This window comes from Gallus gallus, chromosome 11 (assembly GCF_016699485.2).
Source record: "Gallus gallus isolate bGalGal1 chromosome 11, bGalGal1.mat.broiler.GRCg7b, whole genome shotgun sequence".
In the NCBI taxonomy this organism is placed as follows: domain Eukaryota; kingdom Metazoa; phylum Chordata; class Aves; order Galliformes; family Phasianidae; genus Gallus; species Gallus gallus.
The window spans coordinates 16510145-16524264 of NC_052542.1; the positions used below are offsets into that span (position 1 = coordinate 16510145).

Below are 14120 nucleotides of genomic sequence, written 5' to 3' on the forward strand. Positions count from 1 at the left end.
GCACAGTATAGACTGAAATTTACGAAAGTAATTTTGGGAATTTGGCTGTTTGCAGCGTTGTATTTGAATTAATGTATGGTAGTCTTAAAGAAGCGTTGCTTGTTGTTTGTCTTGGGATTAGGTTTGGGAAGAAAGGCACGTGGGTCAGCTTCACTGCATGTAACCTTAGCACAAAGTGGAAAATCATTAAAGGTTTGGTAACAGTTTGGTGTAATGATTGGGGTTTGGCTTTGAGCTGGAAGAGGAGAATGTCCCATCTCTGAAGAGGTAGATAGAGGAGCATCTCTTCAAAGGTTCTGAGAAAAGGTGCATTTAAAAAGAAGTCTTTTTTCAAAGGGCTTTTTTTTCCTCCTCTTTGTTTGAACTGAACTGAGCATAGCAGCAGAAATAGCAGTGCTGCATTCCCTCAGTGCAGCAGACGTGTTTTTTTGTACATTCAGAGCCTGCTGCAGTGATTCATGGGCTGCCTGCATCGCTTCTCCCCACCAAATTTGCAGGCTGGCGAACTTACAAGTGTAATTTAAATCCCAGAAATCATATATCCTTCATGCAAAGAGGCAGAGCTTTTGTCATGAAAGTGTTTTGTCTTGCTGGAGTTGGGATTCCTATATAGGTAGTGTAGCAACGTGTTCCCTATAGTGATCTTACAGTGTCAAGGTAATGTTAGCAGCGTCGTGGGTGCTTAGCCGCTTTGCCATGTGCACATAGCTATCTCAGCGGGGATCTCTATATAGTTTGCTCTTTAGACTGTTGCAAAAACACACGTGTTTGAGGTTGGCTTAAAACCTGCTGATATTAGCAGCAAAGAGCCCTGAGATGCAGAGTGGATCCCCGCTGTCACATGGCAGGGAGTGAGCCCTTCAGTCGCACTGACCTCTGTGCAAAGGGAGTGCTGAGCGCTGTGGTGCCAAATTTGGGATTCTCTCTCCTGGTTTTCTGTTGAAGTTCCTGCAGCACCTGCTGCGTGGTTGGTCATCATCACGTTAATTTTAAAGGGGCAAATGAACTCAATGCTAACTCTGAAGAGAGTGGGAGTAGGGAAACTGCTGGCAGGAATAAAGGGGAGATGGAGGTGAGATGCTGACATCTCCTTGTTTCTTGCTGCAAGAATAGGGATGGGTGAAGAAGCGAATGGAAAGCACTGCATGGCTTACTGGTAGCAATAGACAATCAGATTGATCACACTCAATGTTTTTTGGACCATGGTGTGATAAAAGGAGAGGGGAAATAGAGCAGAGAGGGAGAAAGTGTCATGGTCAGCACAAGTTAACGGCTGAATTGTAAGAACAATCTGTTTCTCTTGAGTTCAGTCAACCTCAGCCTACCCATTGAATCATATGGCCTCTAATAATAGCTGGTTGTTACTAAAGAAAGAAGTGGTGCTGTAACTGTCCATAAAACATGGAAAACCTCACTTGCTGTTCCTTTGCTGCCTTCAGGATACAAAACCAAAGCTGCCACTGTTCAAAAGGTTCTATGGAACACTGTAGTTAATGGTTATAAACAAGGGCAATGACAACTTATTTAGGCAATTCTCCATATTCCTTTTCTTGGCTATAAGCTGTGATCTCAGGCTGTGGTCCCTTCACAGGTTAAACTTCTGTGAATTGTAGATAACGGGAGGTCCTCATGAAAACGAGACAACAAGAAAGTGTTTGCAAAGGTGTTTGCACTGTTAATGTACTTTCATAGTGAGATACGTAAAATTATCATCCTGCACTTGCAACTGGCAGAGAATGTTGGCACAGCAGAATCCTAAAAAGGGTGAATGAGGAATTGTCAGCTTTCAGAGCAGAAATAAAGCTGTTGGGTTTGTCCATGTTGACAAGTTTGCATTCTCAGGCTTTTGAATTTTACCCACGTCCCGGCATCACACTGGGTTGAGGTGGTCACTCTTGCTGCTGTGTGTCAGAAGGACTGCAAAGGGCAGAGCTGGCGTTTTAGTGTTGTCTTAAATGGAGAGGATGAGGGTGATGGGTGTGTATTACACTTAGAGCTAATGTCTGTCATGTAAAGGCCATTATTTGCTATGATTGTGTCCTTGTAAAGTCTGAGAGATCTCTATTTTATCAGCGTGGATTCCTGGAATGATGAGGGCAGTTGTGTATGATGATTTTAGCTTCCTTTGTGCTGCTGCTGGTAATGGCTGGTACTGTGCTTGGAGGCTGAGCTGGGCTGGGGAGATCCCATTGCTGTCCTAAGCAGCTCATGGCTATATGCTGGGCTGCCTGCGGTGTGGGCATGCAGGACTCTCATGACTTCAGTTAGTCTGAATTCTGAGTTTTGTAGCTGAAAATCTTCAGGCTTAGCAGAGAGCTGAGGTGTTTTATGGCAGTTTGCTTTGCGTGCCAGTTTTTTTTATTAGTGTTTGTGCTTCAAAGTCATTTTATGATGGCCCTTAAAAAATGGCTGTGATTAGCACACAAAAGCTTATTATGTTATCTTTGAAGGCTGCCTTCTAGTATAAGAAACCAACATGCTGATCTGCTCACTGAGAAGCCAAATTGCAATATTTGATAATGGCAGACCAGTAATTGGAAACTTGGTTTGTATTTTATGTCTGTATTTACAAAACAGCCCATTCAGACAATAGAGTGACTGCCTGATTGTATTTACTGAATGCTTTTATGGTTTCCAAGCATTCTTCTTTACTGCATTTGGGACTGAGAAAGTCAATGTACACTCACATTAGTGCATTCTTTCCAAAACTGCCTAAATTGTTGCTGTTGGGAAGTGGAAAGTCTGATAAATGCACGGTGTGAAGGTTGAAGTGTGAGGGTTGGGTTTCAGCCTGCTGCTGGGCTGCTCCAGCGCTGCAGATCAGGTGGCACCCGCTGCTCTTTATGTGGGGTTCCTGAAAGTGCTTTACCTCCTTTGCAGCGCTGGGGAGAGGATGGAAGTGCCCAGGCTGCAGAGGTGAGGGCCTGAGCGGGGCTGTGGGGGTGCTGGGTTGGTGTTCTGCTCATTTGTGCAAAAGGGAAGCTGAGCACTACCAGGAGACCTCGTGTAAGAGAAGACGTGATGCTACATCACTGTCACTAACGTTCTTCTGAAAGGAGCTACCTAAAAATTGTTTTAATATCAACAGTGTTACTATCACTCCTTAAATCTGCTGCCATAATCATATCCAGTTTTTAAGGCTGCCATGTAAAAATAAGGGTGTTTCACATCCTTACAATCTGTGACTTAGTTGTAGCATTATATTAGTCTGTGAGTTTGTTTTAACAACTGTCTTGTACATAAAATTGTGTTGCAAGTACTTAAGCAGTTAAACTGTCCCTGGACGTGAGGCACACTCATGGCGTCCCAGTTGTTAACTTCAGTACCCCAGCAAAATAGCAAGAAGTCTCTGCCATGGGCAGAGCTGTGTTCTCTCAGGTTTCTGCCTGCCACCTCTCACATGTCAGGATGGGAGAGGAGATGGATGGCTGCATATGTACTTAGAATCACAACAATAGGTAGTGTCTTCAGTTTCTGTCTGCAAGCAGCACATTTGTCATCTGATGAGCTGATGGCAGGGACCTGAGCTCCTGCAGAGGGACAACCGAGTAAGAACCTCTGCTCAATTACTGTCAAACTTCAACAATTAGAGAGCTTAAAAATATTGGAGAGGTAACACTTTTTAATGTGGTTAGGCATGTTTTACTTTAGTGAACCCCTTGTGTCATTTAGCGATCTTTGCTTTTTTTTTTCCTCCAGATGGCTGTTTCATTTTCAGCTGTTTCTCTGCAATGTTATAACCCATTTTTGGCAGTTTGCAGCTGCAGAGGGCAAAGTCTCACTCCTTGCTCCCAACCTCTTGGATCTTTTGCTTCGTACAGGCTCCCCACCTCTGATCCCCACCCCCAGCATGAAGAAGCAGCCTGGATAGCTTTCTCTGGCTGAATCTCACTGATCTGTTCAGTGTGTGCCAGGGCTGGCTCAAGAGAAAAGGCTGGATTGGGATTGTGGCAAGAGGAAGAGGAGAGCAAAAGCTGTGCCTATGGAGAATGCAGTGCAGCAGATGGTACTTGGTTTTGATGGTCAGGCAGTGCTTTCTCTTACTGCCACTGTTAAATGCGTGGTGCCTTGCCAGGTAGTTACCCCTATGTAGGCTCAGAGTATTATCAGCTTCTGCATTGTCTTATATTCTTTTATTTTTGGTGGCCGGTGTGCTTTTGATAGGACTTTGCGTGGTGTGTAGGTTAATCTTAAACTTCCCAAGTGAAGTCTCACACAACCGTAGATGTGAGCACTCAGCATCACAGCCTGCATCACTGAATGCTATGTCGGGCCTTCAGAGGAGTCCTAGCAGCCCTACTGGGTGGGCTCAGTTGCCTTCTGAGCTACTAATCTGTGTTCCTTGTCAGGTTAGACTCCAGACAGCTAATTTTTACCTCACCTAATCTTAGCCACCTTAAATCCTACCTTGAGTAATTGCTTGTGAAAAGCGTTGTGTGGGTGACTTGTTCAGCTCTGCTGCTGTTAAGGATAGATTGTAGTTTTCCACCACAATGGTTATGAAGAAGCTATCCATTCTTTTCTCACATTTCTTTATTTCCCAGTGCGTTTTTTAGCTTGCTTGACAAATTGGAAGAACAGTGCCTGGTGTAACATCATCCCCTGGGATGGGTCTGTATCGATCCTGAGAAGTATTATTCTTTTGAGAAGATGTGAACAGTAGAAATGAGCAAAGAATGTATTGAAAGCACACAAATGAATGGGACTCAAGATACAAGCTGTCTTCATTTTTATGCAGCTTTGCATTTGAGTACCCTATCTGAGAAGTGTAACCTTTTGGTGTAATTTCCTTACCTTAAATAATAGTGTGCCACTGGAGTCCCATAGGCAGCGTCTGCAAGGTTAGCACCTGTAACTGCATTGTAAAGGGCATCGGCTGTGTGAGCTCATAGAGCAACTCACAAGAGAAGGGAGCATGAGCTGAGATGCAGGCTGCTGTGGTTGGGTTACAGATACTTCTGACAGTCATGCACTTGTGCAGTTCCAGAGTTTTGGGTGATACTTCAGCTTTTGGAGAGGAGAGCGGTCTGACAGGCACACACGTGAGTTCTTCCCATTTTCCTTCTTCTATGCTTTCCCCACTGATGACTCATCAAGGCAATTGTAATCTCCTTAAACTACTTTAAAATGTGCTTATATTCAAACATGTTTTATTTCTTAAAACTCAGGGCTTTCTTGGAGATTTTCCTCCCATATCTCTACATCCTTTTAAAATTCTTCAGTAACCTTAACAGCCTTGCCCAAGTTTAGAGGTATCAGGTGTTTGGTTTTTTGCTCGTTCTTATTTTAAATTACAGGTTTGAAGGATGAGAGTTGGCTATGAGGTAAGTGCAGGTACAGTAAGCACAGAAGAAGAAAAACTTTCTGCTGCCTGGGTGCTGTCAAGCACCTTTGATGCTGGCTGGCTAGCAGCCCTTCCAGGATAGCCTGCCTTTGTTCTGGTAGCTATGGGCATCCTGTCTTGCCTGGCTTGGAATGTGCTGCTTCCTCCATGCTACAAACTTAAGCTGGTAGGAGGGAGAGCACATGTGCTGCTTGTTCTTCCACAAGTGGAAAGAAGCTTGCTGGAAACGATCCTTCCAAAATCTCAGTTGCTAAAATGCCTCCTGAATAAAGATTTTTGTAAACTTCAGGGAAATACCAATTTATATCGTATGTCTGGAATTTGGGTGGGCTTGTGTGAGCAGTTCAAAGACAATTTGCCATTTAATGTGGCCAAAACTTCGTTCTCCAGATGTAAAACTCATTCTACTGTGTTCTCAGAGCTTCGTTCTGCTGTAGGTATCTTGCACAAAGGTTACGGCCCTAATGATTACAGTCTGGCAGAGAAGAATAAGGGCTAACACTGAGGTATTTCTGCTGGGAAGTAAAATTAATAAGAGGTTGTTTTGACTGTCTCACTTCTAAGAAAATAGTAGTTAGGCTGGCTGTATTCTAGAATAACTTCATGCTTCAACTTCACTCTGCAGTGCTTGTTGTGCTATGATAAATCAGATTAATTATTATTTTTTTGTTTCCATTATTGGGAAAGTTCAGAATTTGTGCACTCATGTGCTAACAAGTTCAGTGCAAGCAGAGCATTGGACTCAGTGTATGCTAATTGCTAGCAACCAGCTTGGAGCTGGTGTTAGCAAAGACGTAAGAGCTCTATGAAGTGAAGCTATAGCCCTCCTGTCACTGGGTGATTGCTTTGGGTTCCCAGGTAAATGATAAAAGTGCATTGTTCTCATTTAAGACAAAATCTTCACCTCTATCCTAGCATTACTTAGAAAGTAAAGTAGTGGGTGTTGTTTTGGAGCCTCTTTTTTTTTTTTGCAGAGGAAAAATCTCCAGAGGGAAAAGCTGTGAATGAGAAATATGGAGGTGGCATTGCCGAGACTGCCCTGCTTTGGAGGATGGAAGATAATGAGTCTTCCCATGGGTGTGGAGGGTATGCTGCTCTCATAAAGCAAATGATGTCTGTGTAAGGTGATGGGATGATTTTCATTCTACTCCACCTTTTCCTCCCTAACTATAGCCAGCTTCTTCAAGCTAGTTACTCTTCGTGGCGGCTGCTGTTAGTTTGAAATGGAAGAACTCCAGCAAGTGCCTTATTTTTGGTAACAAAAAGAGGAGAGTACAAGAACAGAATTAGTTTTGGTATAAGAAGACAGAGTTTTGGCAGATACGTTTATGATTACTGATCAGTGCATTGCTCTTAAAATGTTGCATCGTTGATGAAAGCTAGTAGTAATGGAAGAGCACAGCCTGCTCTGCTTTTGTGAATATTTGAAATAGAGTCTTCATGATAAATTGGTCAGCTTGTGTTCATACTAGTCAGAGATATGTGAAAAATACCATACTTGCTTCAGCTGTAGGAGTTCTGTAATAACGTCCAAGAAGTCCTAACTGGCAAAAAAGGGAGGGCACAGTCATGCGGTGTTGGCATTCTTATTTATTTATTTTGTTAAGCCTATGATTGCTTAAATGGTAGGAAGGCAGAGTTGCACTGACTCATGGTCTCTGCTGACCTACATTTACCTAGCTCAGATCTTTCTCCGGGCACTGCCTGCATTTGTTCGTGTTCTAGCTCCAAGCTCCAGGCTAGTGATAAAGGTCTCAAAGCTGGGCTAAGTTTGCTCACTATTCATTGGGTTTGAAACTGTTAAAAGCACTTACGTGCAGCCCCTCTGCCCTAAAACACAACTGTATTTCTGTAGTTCTTTTTTTTTAACAAAAACAGACAATTTAATATAACATAGCTTTGGGTTTTTTTGTGCAGTCTTTCTAGAGGATATATTGGCATAGCATTTTTCTTTCCAGAAACTTATTTGCCTAAAATACTGCTGTTTTGGCTGTGATACAGCTGTGAATACGACCAGTGATCCATCTTAGCTTCTGGATGTGGGAGCTTGCCCATTTTGTGTTGTGTTTTTTAAGCACCTCAGCAGTATGTTTCGCAGGGCTTGGAAAGTCAGAAGGCTTTGTATCAAACAAGCGATGGTCCATGTACAGAGACTGAATGCATTTCAGCCTCAAAACGAGGGGGAGCTGAAGAAAGGTGATCTTTCCCTTTTCAAGACAAACTCGACCGAGTGTGTGCGTGAATTAAAGGGTGTGAGAGAAGCACTTTATGTACAGGAATGGCTGATTTAAGAGCATTGTCTCTACTACTAACACAGCTTTCTGTTGCCACCACTGTCTGCAGAGGTCAATTCCTTCCTCTACGCCAGCTTATGCGGAGAGCTTCCACGAAGCATACTTAGTGTTAAAGCCATCTCTGTGATCAAGATTGTATAGCTTATGTATAAGTGAAATAGTTAAATAGTTTCTGTATATATGAACTAGTTTTTACCTGTTCTGCCTTCTGCTCAGATAGAGTTGAATTATTTCTTGCCACCAGCAAGTAAAAGCTGCATTTTTTTTCCTCTTGTGGAGAGGCAGTTGAAGTGGGAGCGTTTGCAATTGAAACTGATTTGACTGCGAGATCTGAAGCTGTTGGTTATCAGATGAAAGCCACTTTAATGCTGCTTGAAAGCAAGAGTTGACACTTCATTTTCCTAGCTTTCTTGTTGCACAGGTGATGCCAAGATGATGATGCATGAGTGCTATTTCTACCCACTTTTCTAGGACAAATGCTGTGTAATGTGTGTTCCTCTTCCTTGTGCTCCTCTGGAGAGGGTTCGTGCGGCTGCACTGGAACAGCAGCAGAGATTACATTCCAGGCAGGGGGTAATGTTTGGAAATGCTTAAGGGAGAGCACAGCAAAAAAAACCAGCAGTCCACATGGAGAGAGCTTGCAGGTCAGGCATTGTAATCCTTTGGGGTCCTTCAAGAATATTTTTCCCCTTTTTGGAATGAGTTGTGTTGCTGCTGCTTTTGTTTGCTCAGTTAAGATGTTCCGTGATTGGTTATGGTAATCAGCTATAGAGCTAGAAAAGTGCTTCTACTTTCATTACTGTGCGATGGAGAACAAATTTTTGTGTGAGGATTTATTTGGTTAATTGTTGTTCTGTAGTTTGTGGTACAAACAGATGCAGTTAGCATCGAGGATTTAAAGATGATATCATTGGAACTCTTTGTTCCAAATGGCATAAAGTCTGGAACGCGGACATATTTCACACTGTTGTAATCAAATTATAGGGATTAACTTAAAAAGGCATTTCAGTTTTATTGTCGGTTTTATTGGTGTTTTGAATGACAATTAAGAAATCCTGGGAATGTTGCTCTAAAAGAGGTGTTTGACAGAAGAACTTCGGGAAGCATTTATTTGACACAGAGGAATGCAATCCCTGCCAGCTTCCGTGGGCTCATCCAGTACTCTTAGCTTGGATTAAAGAAGAAAATACACTGGAAGAGTGGTAGATATTTTTAAAAGAAACTACATCTGCAGTGTGTTTGTATAATGTTCTGGTGTGTCACAATTTTAGTCCTTGAAGAGGAATGCAAAGGGAAGGGTCTCTTTATATTCAGTCTGATAGGAGGAGCTCAGAACTCCAGTTGTATCTGATTTTGCTGTGCTGTAGCTTATAAGAATGTTTTGAGTTTAATCCCAGAACTTTAAGTACAACATTTTGATAGATTTAATAATGTATTGTAGGTGTCTGGCATATGGTCAAATTTGGTTGCAGTTGTGAATTGCAAAATGGAACAGATCCATCAGTACTTTTCAGGTTTACTGCTTTGTTTTTTCCATTCCAGGCAGAGGTCTGGAAGCAGTGGTGGGAAAGTGGAAAGTTGGTAGAGGTGGTTTTGTTTCTCCCCAGAGTTCCACAAAGTTTCCTCCTCTTCAGCCCCCTGCAGGAGAGTCTGTCATTTTCCATCTGCTTTTCCAATATTACCTACAAGTGGAAGATAGTTGAAATTCATAATTTGAGGGTATTTTCACACTGTTCTTCATCTGTGGCAGAAATGGAGCTCACCAGGCTTTCGAGTTATTTAGAGGATCCTTGAGTGCTCTTAATGCCAAGTTGATGGTTATTCTTTAAAGGTAGATAATCTGGGGAGCAGCAGGAGAAATGCAATGCGAAATACATACTGCTGGAAAGAGAGAGGATTGCTTCTTGGGAGCTGGGGCAGAAAGCTTGTGCGTAGGCTGCAGGGTAGTTGGAAGGTAGATCAGATTTAACTCTGAATTAAGCCTCTTGGGGATTATGTATCTTTAAATGTAAGTCTAGGGGCAACATTACAATAGGAAGTTTTCACAACTCTGATGTCATGACAGAGCTTTATTCCCAAATCCATTATTCGTGAAAGACCAGACCCTCCTCCAAGCATTATTCCTGCTCTACCTTGTGGATTGCCATTGACATTGATTGCTGTTCGGGATGCTCTCCAAGCTGATGCCCATATTTATCAGGGGATGTATATCTATTGATTTCTGTAAAACACAGTTAAGTGCTAAACTGTAATTTGCTTGGAAGTAAGCTTAATTTTTGTCTTAAGAAATTTTGTGAAGACCTTGGAGTAATTAAGTTTAGTTTTTCACTACTATAATCTTGTAATTTGGGAGTATTTTCACATTGCCATACGTATTTTGGTTTATGTAGTATCCATGGTAATATACGTGGATTTTCCTTACTGCTGTACTTGGTATAGCCTCAAAATTGTGACATTGCGTTATTCAAAAATACAGTGCCTAGTGCTTCTATACAAATGGTATTTGTTCTAGTAACTTACACAATATCACTTGGTTATTCTGTGAAAACACTGAGTTTGTCTCAAAGGTAAATGAGGAATGGCCATACTTAATGCATAGTAAAGGAAGATCCTGTCTCATCTCAACGTGACTTGCTCATCTAAACTCAGTAATAGTTTGATTTTTCATATCTTAATAATTAGCATTTAAGTGAAGTTAAATGGCAGTGTAAGACACTCTGTTTCCCTGTGGGGCTGGACCAGTTCAGCTCAGTGTTTGTATGCATTGGTGTTGCTCGGGGAAGTGTAGGTATCTGTGCTGTTCTAGAAGGTAGAACTCATCATGTTTTGGGCTTATATGAGCTGACACAACTCCAGTGTCTCACTCTGTTTGCTGGTTTGGAATTGGTCGTGGGTTGTGCTGGAGCTCATGCTGTGGGTACCTCTTGTCTGGAGGAAAATGCATCGTGTAGAGTTTTTGTGGCTGGAATAGTTTGCTAAAGACTTAGGGAGAGTGAGGGCTGGGATGCAAACAGGTAAGTTTGTGGCTTTCAACACATGAGCCATTCTGTTTGCCAGGATCTTAAAATACAAGTCACTTTACTATGAATATATGAATTGCACAGAATGTAAGTCCTTCTTTAACAAAAATCTTTTTATCTCTTCTATTTGTAGTACATATTTGGGGAGTTCAGCCCTGATGAGTTCAATCAGTTCTTTGTGACTCCACGTTGCTCTGTTGAGGTAAGATCTACTTTTTCTTATCAACATTTTAAAGCTGCACCTCTTGCCGTATATTTGAAATATAACTATACAATTTGTATCATTCTCTTAGCTTGCTAATTTGCAAACTGAAGATATTGAACAGGAGTCTTCTTTTCATGTATGTGGATGTTAAGTCAATTTTTAGAAATAAGAAGTGGATTATTCTGCCTTCTTCCTGTCACCTTTCAGAGCTGCAGTAGCTGACGTTGTAGTGATAAGATGTGGAAAATGAGTTATTCATCCCTATTACCTCTATTCGATTGCCTTTTTCTTTCCTATTTCTTAAGAGGTGGATGTAGATAACTTCCAGCAGTGTTTTTAGTTGTGAGTAAGGTGAACTTCTAAATCTTTTGAGCCTTTTGAAGCTCTTTTGCATGTGTTTTTTGAAGCTCTTTTTTGTGTTTTTTAAAGTATTTTCAAATGAAACTCTAATTATCAAACCTACTTAAAGAAGGGCTGTGCATGAGGTCTGAGAAATGAGAATGTATAACTAGTGTAGAACACCTGTAGCAGCAATAAAAGTGCTTAGAAGCTGTGGGCGGTGGGTCAGAAATTGAAAGATAACTTCTGCTTGCCTTTAGGGATGGTTTTGTACTCTCTGGGAGGTGGGAAGCAGTGTAGAATAAACCTTCAGGGAAAATGTTTCTTCTGGTCTTTATTACTGTTTCCCCACCGTTAAACACAGTAACAGCAGCGTGATGTTTGTGTCATATAGCAGGTATCCCAACGTGAAAATGTCAGATCTTGGCTTCTTTAAAGCTACTCTCACAAAGTATGTTGAGGGAACATGAACCTTCAATGTAAAATGAAGCAAGACTGCTTCACATACCTGTCTCAAAAGTACCACTTGCTGGTTAGCTGTCAAAAACAAAAACTGATGAATGATGTTCCTTAAATGTGTCCTTGATCTGGTTCAGTTCAATGTTTTAATTATCTGGATGATGGAAAAGAAGAGCTAGATTATAAAACTGAAGTGGTGTTTGACATACATTCTGTTTGGGGACAGTGCCAGCCCCGGGAGTCCCAGCACCTGTTGGTGCTGGTGTCCTTCTGAAGTCCCTTACTTACCTATTAGTCTCTTGCCTCCAACAATTAAAGCTAAAAGTTGTCTATAGGTCTCCTCTGAAGTGACTTTTTGAACGTATGTTCTATCAGATATCAGTTGGCTGAGTTTATTCAGATGACCCATTTGCATGAAACAAGTAAACTCAGAAATCTCTCTGTACGCGTGGTGATTAACCATATATATATATATATATATATATATATATATATATTTAGTGACCAGTAGGTGGGCTGTTGTATTTTTTTAGTCTTTTTTTTTCACTTGCTATTTTAGTAAGCCATTGGAGTCAGAAAAAGGAATGAATTACAAGTTTCATTGTGAACTATTGAGTGTAGATTTCGAGGGTAGTTTTTTGTCTTAACTGTAGAAATATATACGAGCTATGTTCAGTATTTATTTAGATAATAGGTTCTTAACAGCTTGGAGCCTCTTCGCCACCCGTTGATTTTGATTTTTGATATGGAATTTTGATGTATTATGATGTTATATTGCTTACAGGTGGATTTTACAATATATATGCTTATTAATAATGCAGTTGTAGAAGTATTTTCTAGCTACCTCTGACACACTGTTGTCCACAGTGCTTTAAATAGATAGAATGTAAGGATTTTCAGTTCTACGGAAGTGAAGACTTCACTAGATGCCTTTGAAACTTATGTTGTTATATCAATATTATAGCCTCATCAAACTGCCAGATGTATCCCACTGGAGAAAGAGTTCAGCTGTTCTCCAGGCAGCTGTGGGGCTGCTATGCAGCAGTGGCAACCAGTCTATGGCAGGCACAAGAGAAGGCATTCAGCTGCTGGGGAAGTCTGGAGGGGAGGCCATGGAGGGATTAGAAATTACCCACCTCTGCAGTACTGGAGTAAACTGGAGTAGTTTACAGTCCAGATGGTTTCTGTGCACTGGGATTATGTTACGCTTGGATTGATCATCAGAAGTACTTGTTTTTGTTAAATGTAATTACTTCAACATTAGGTAGAATGTTGCCCTTGAAGTGTTTCAGCTAATAGCTGAACCAGGTTGAGAGTCAGGTTTAGGTGTGAATATCTTCTGTATAAAGCTCTGTGTTTATCCTTTGTCGGGTAATATGGTCTATCTTTGCTTCAGCTTTTACTTGAAAAGAAGATTTGTTTCTTGTTTTTAAAATTGTGGTGAGTTAGTTGATGAAGGAGGATCTTGATACTGCGAGGTGAAGTGGTTTAGAAGTTGATGAGCCTATGATGTGTGACCAAGATAATCTTTATCTTTCAGTAATGGTGGTAATCTGCAAGGACGCTTGAAGCTACAGTACAGGATTTGATAAATATAGAACCATGAGTTCAAGACACACTCTCAGAAAATTAGACCTTAACAGTGGGGTTATTCTTAAAGCATTCAGATGTTTCAAATGAAGTTGTTATTAACATTAATTTATTTCCTTTCTTTTTTTATACAGCTTCCCCCTTATAATGAAACGGTTTCATGTGGCATTAAGTCCACAGGTAAGTGTTTCATTGTGGTGAGAATTCAACATCCATTTCTGAAAACTTAGTTTTGAAACTTTCCCTAAAACTACTACAGGCTCTCTTGACATTTTTTTGTTAGAACTCAGCAGATATATCAGTAGGTTGCTTTTTTTTATGCCCATACGTTGCATGGGACTATTTGAAGATGATGTGTTAAACATCAGCTGATCAGCGTGGACGTACTTCTCAGTCGTGCTGCCACACAATCTTAACATCCTACTCAAATAGTGTAGAATGTAACTGTAAAACAGTGAAGTGCTGGAGCTTGCTGGTGAACTTGTACAGAAGAAGCTAGTGGAGTTTCTTTTGTGAACCTTAGGGAACATAAAGGAAGCTGATTTACCCAGACATATGTGAGAATGGTACAAATGTCACCTAGATCTTCTTCCAGTTAATCCAAATGTTTGACTGGACATTTGTCAGAAGTACTTATGAAGACCCAAATGCACCTGTTTAAGAGCTCTGAGTTATTATGCATAGCAACTTTGGCCTTGCATTTAAAAGTAAATAAGATAGTTATAAAAGGGACAACAGACCCTGCTTGAAAGCAGATGTGGAGCACTATTGCAAATCAGGCAGCTTTATATGTAGTGTAAGAGTAGTTTTAGGATCCCAAGTAATTTTAAGTAGGAGTTTGAGAAGTTCATTAAAAGGGCTGTATGGTG

General features: G+C 41.0%; 1 protein-coding gene across 1 annotated transcript in view; it reads left to right on the forward strand.

Annotated features, from left to right (window-relative positions):
* USP10 (ubiquitin specific peptidase 10) overlaps positions 1-14120 on the forward strand; it is a 45597-nt gene that overhangs the window by 5437 nt on the left and 26040 nt on the right. The window contains exons 2-3 of the mRNA NM_001006130.2: positions 10792-10860; positions 13386-13431. Coding sequence (NP_001006130.2) covers positions 10792-10860; positions 13386-13431 — 115 coding nt within the window. The remainder of the gene's footprint in view (positions 1-10791; positions 10861-13385; positions 13432-14120) is intronic.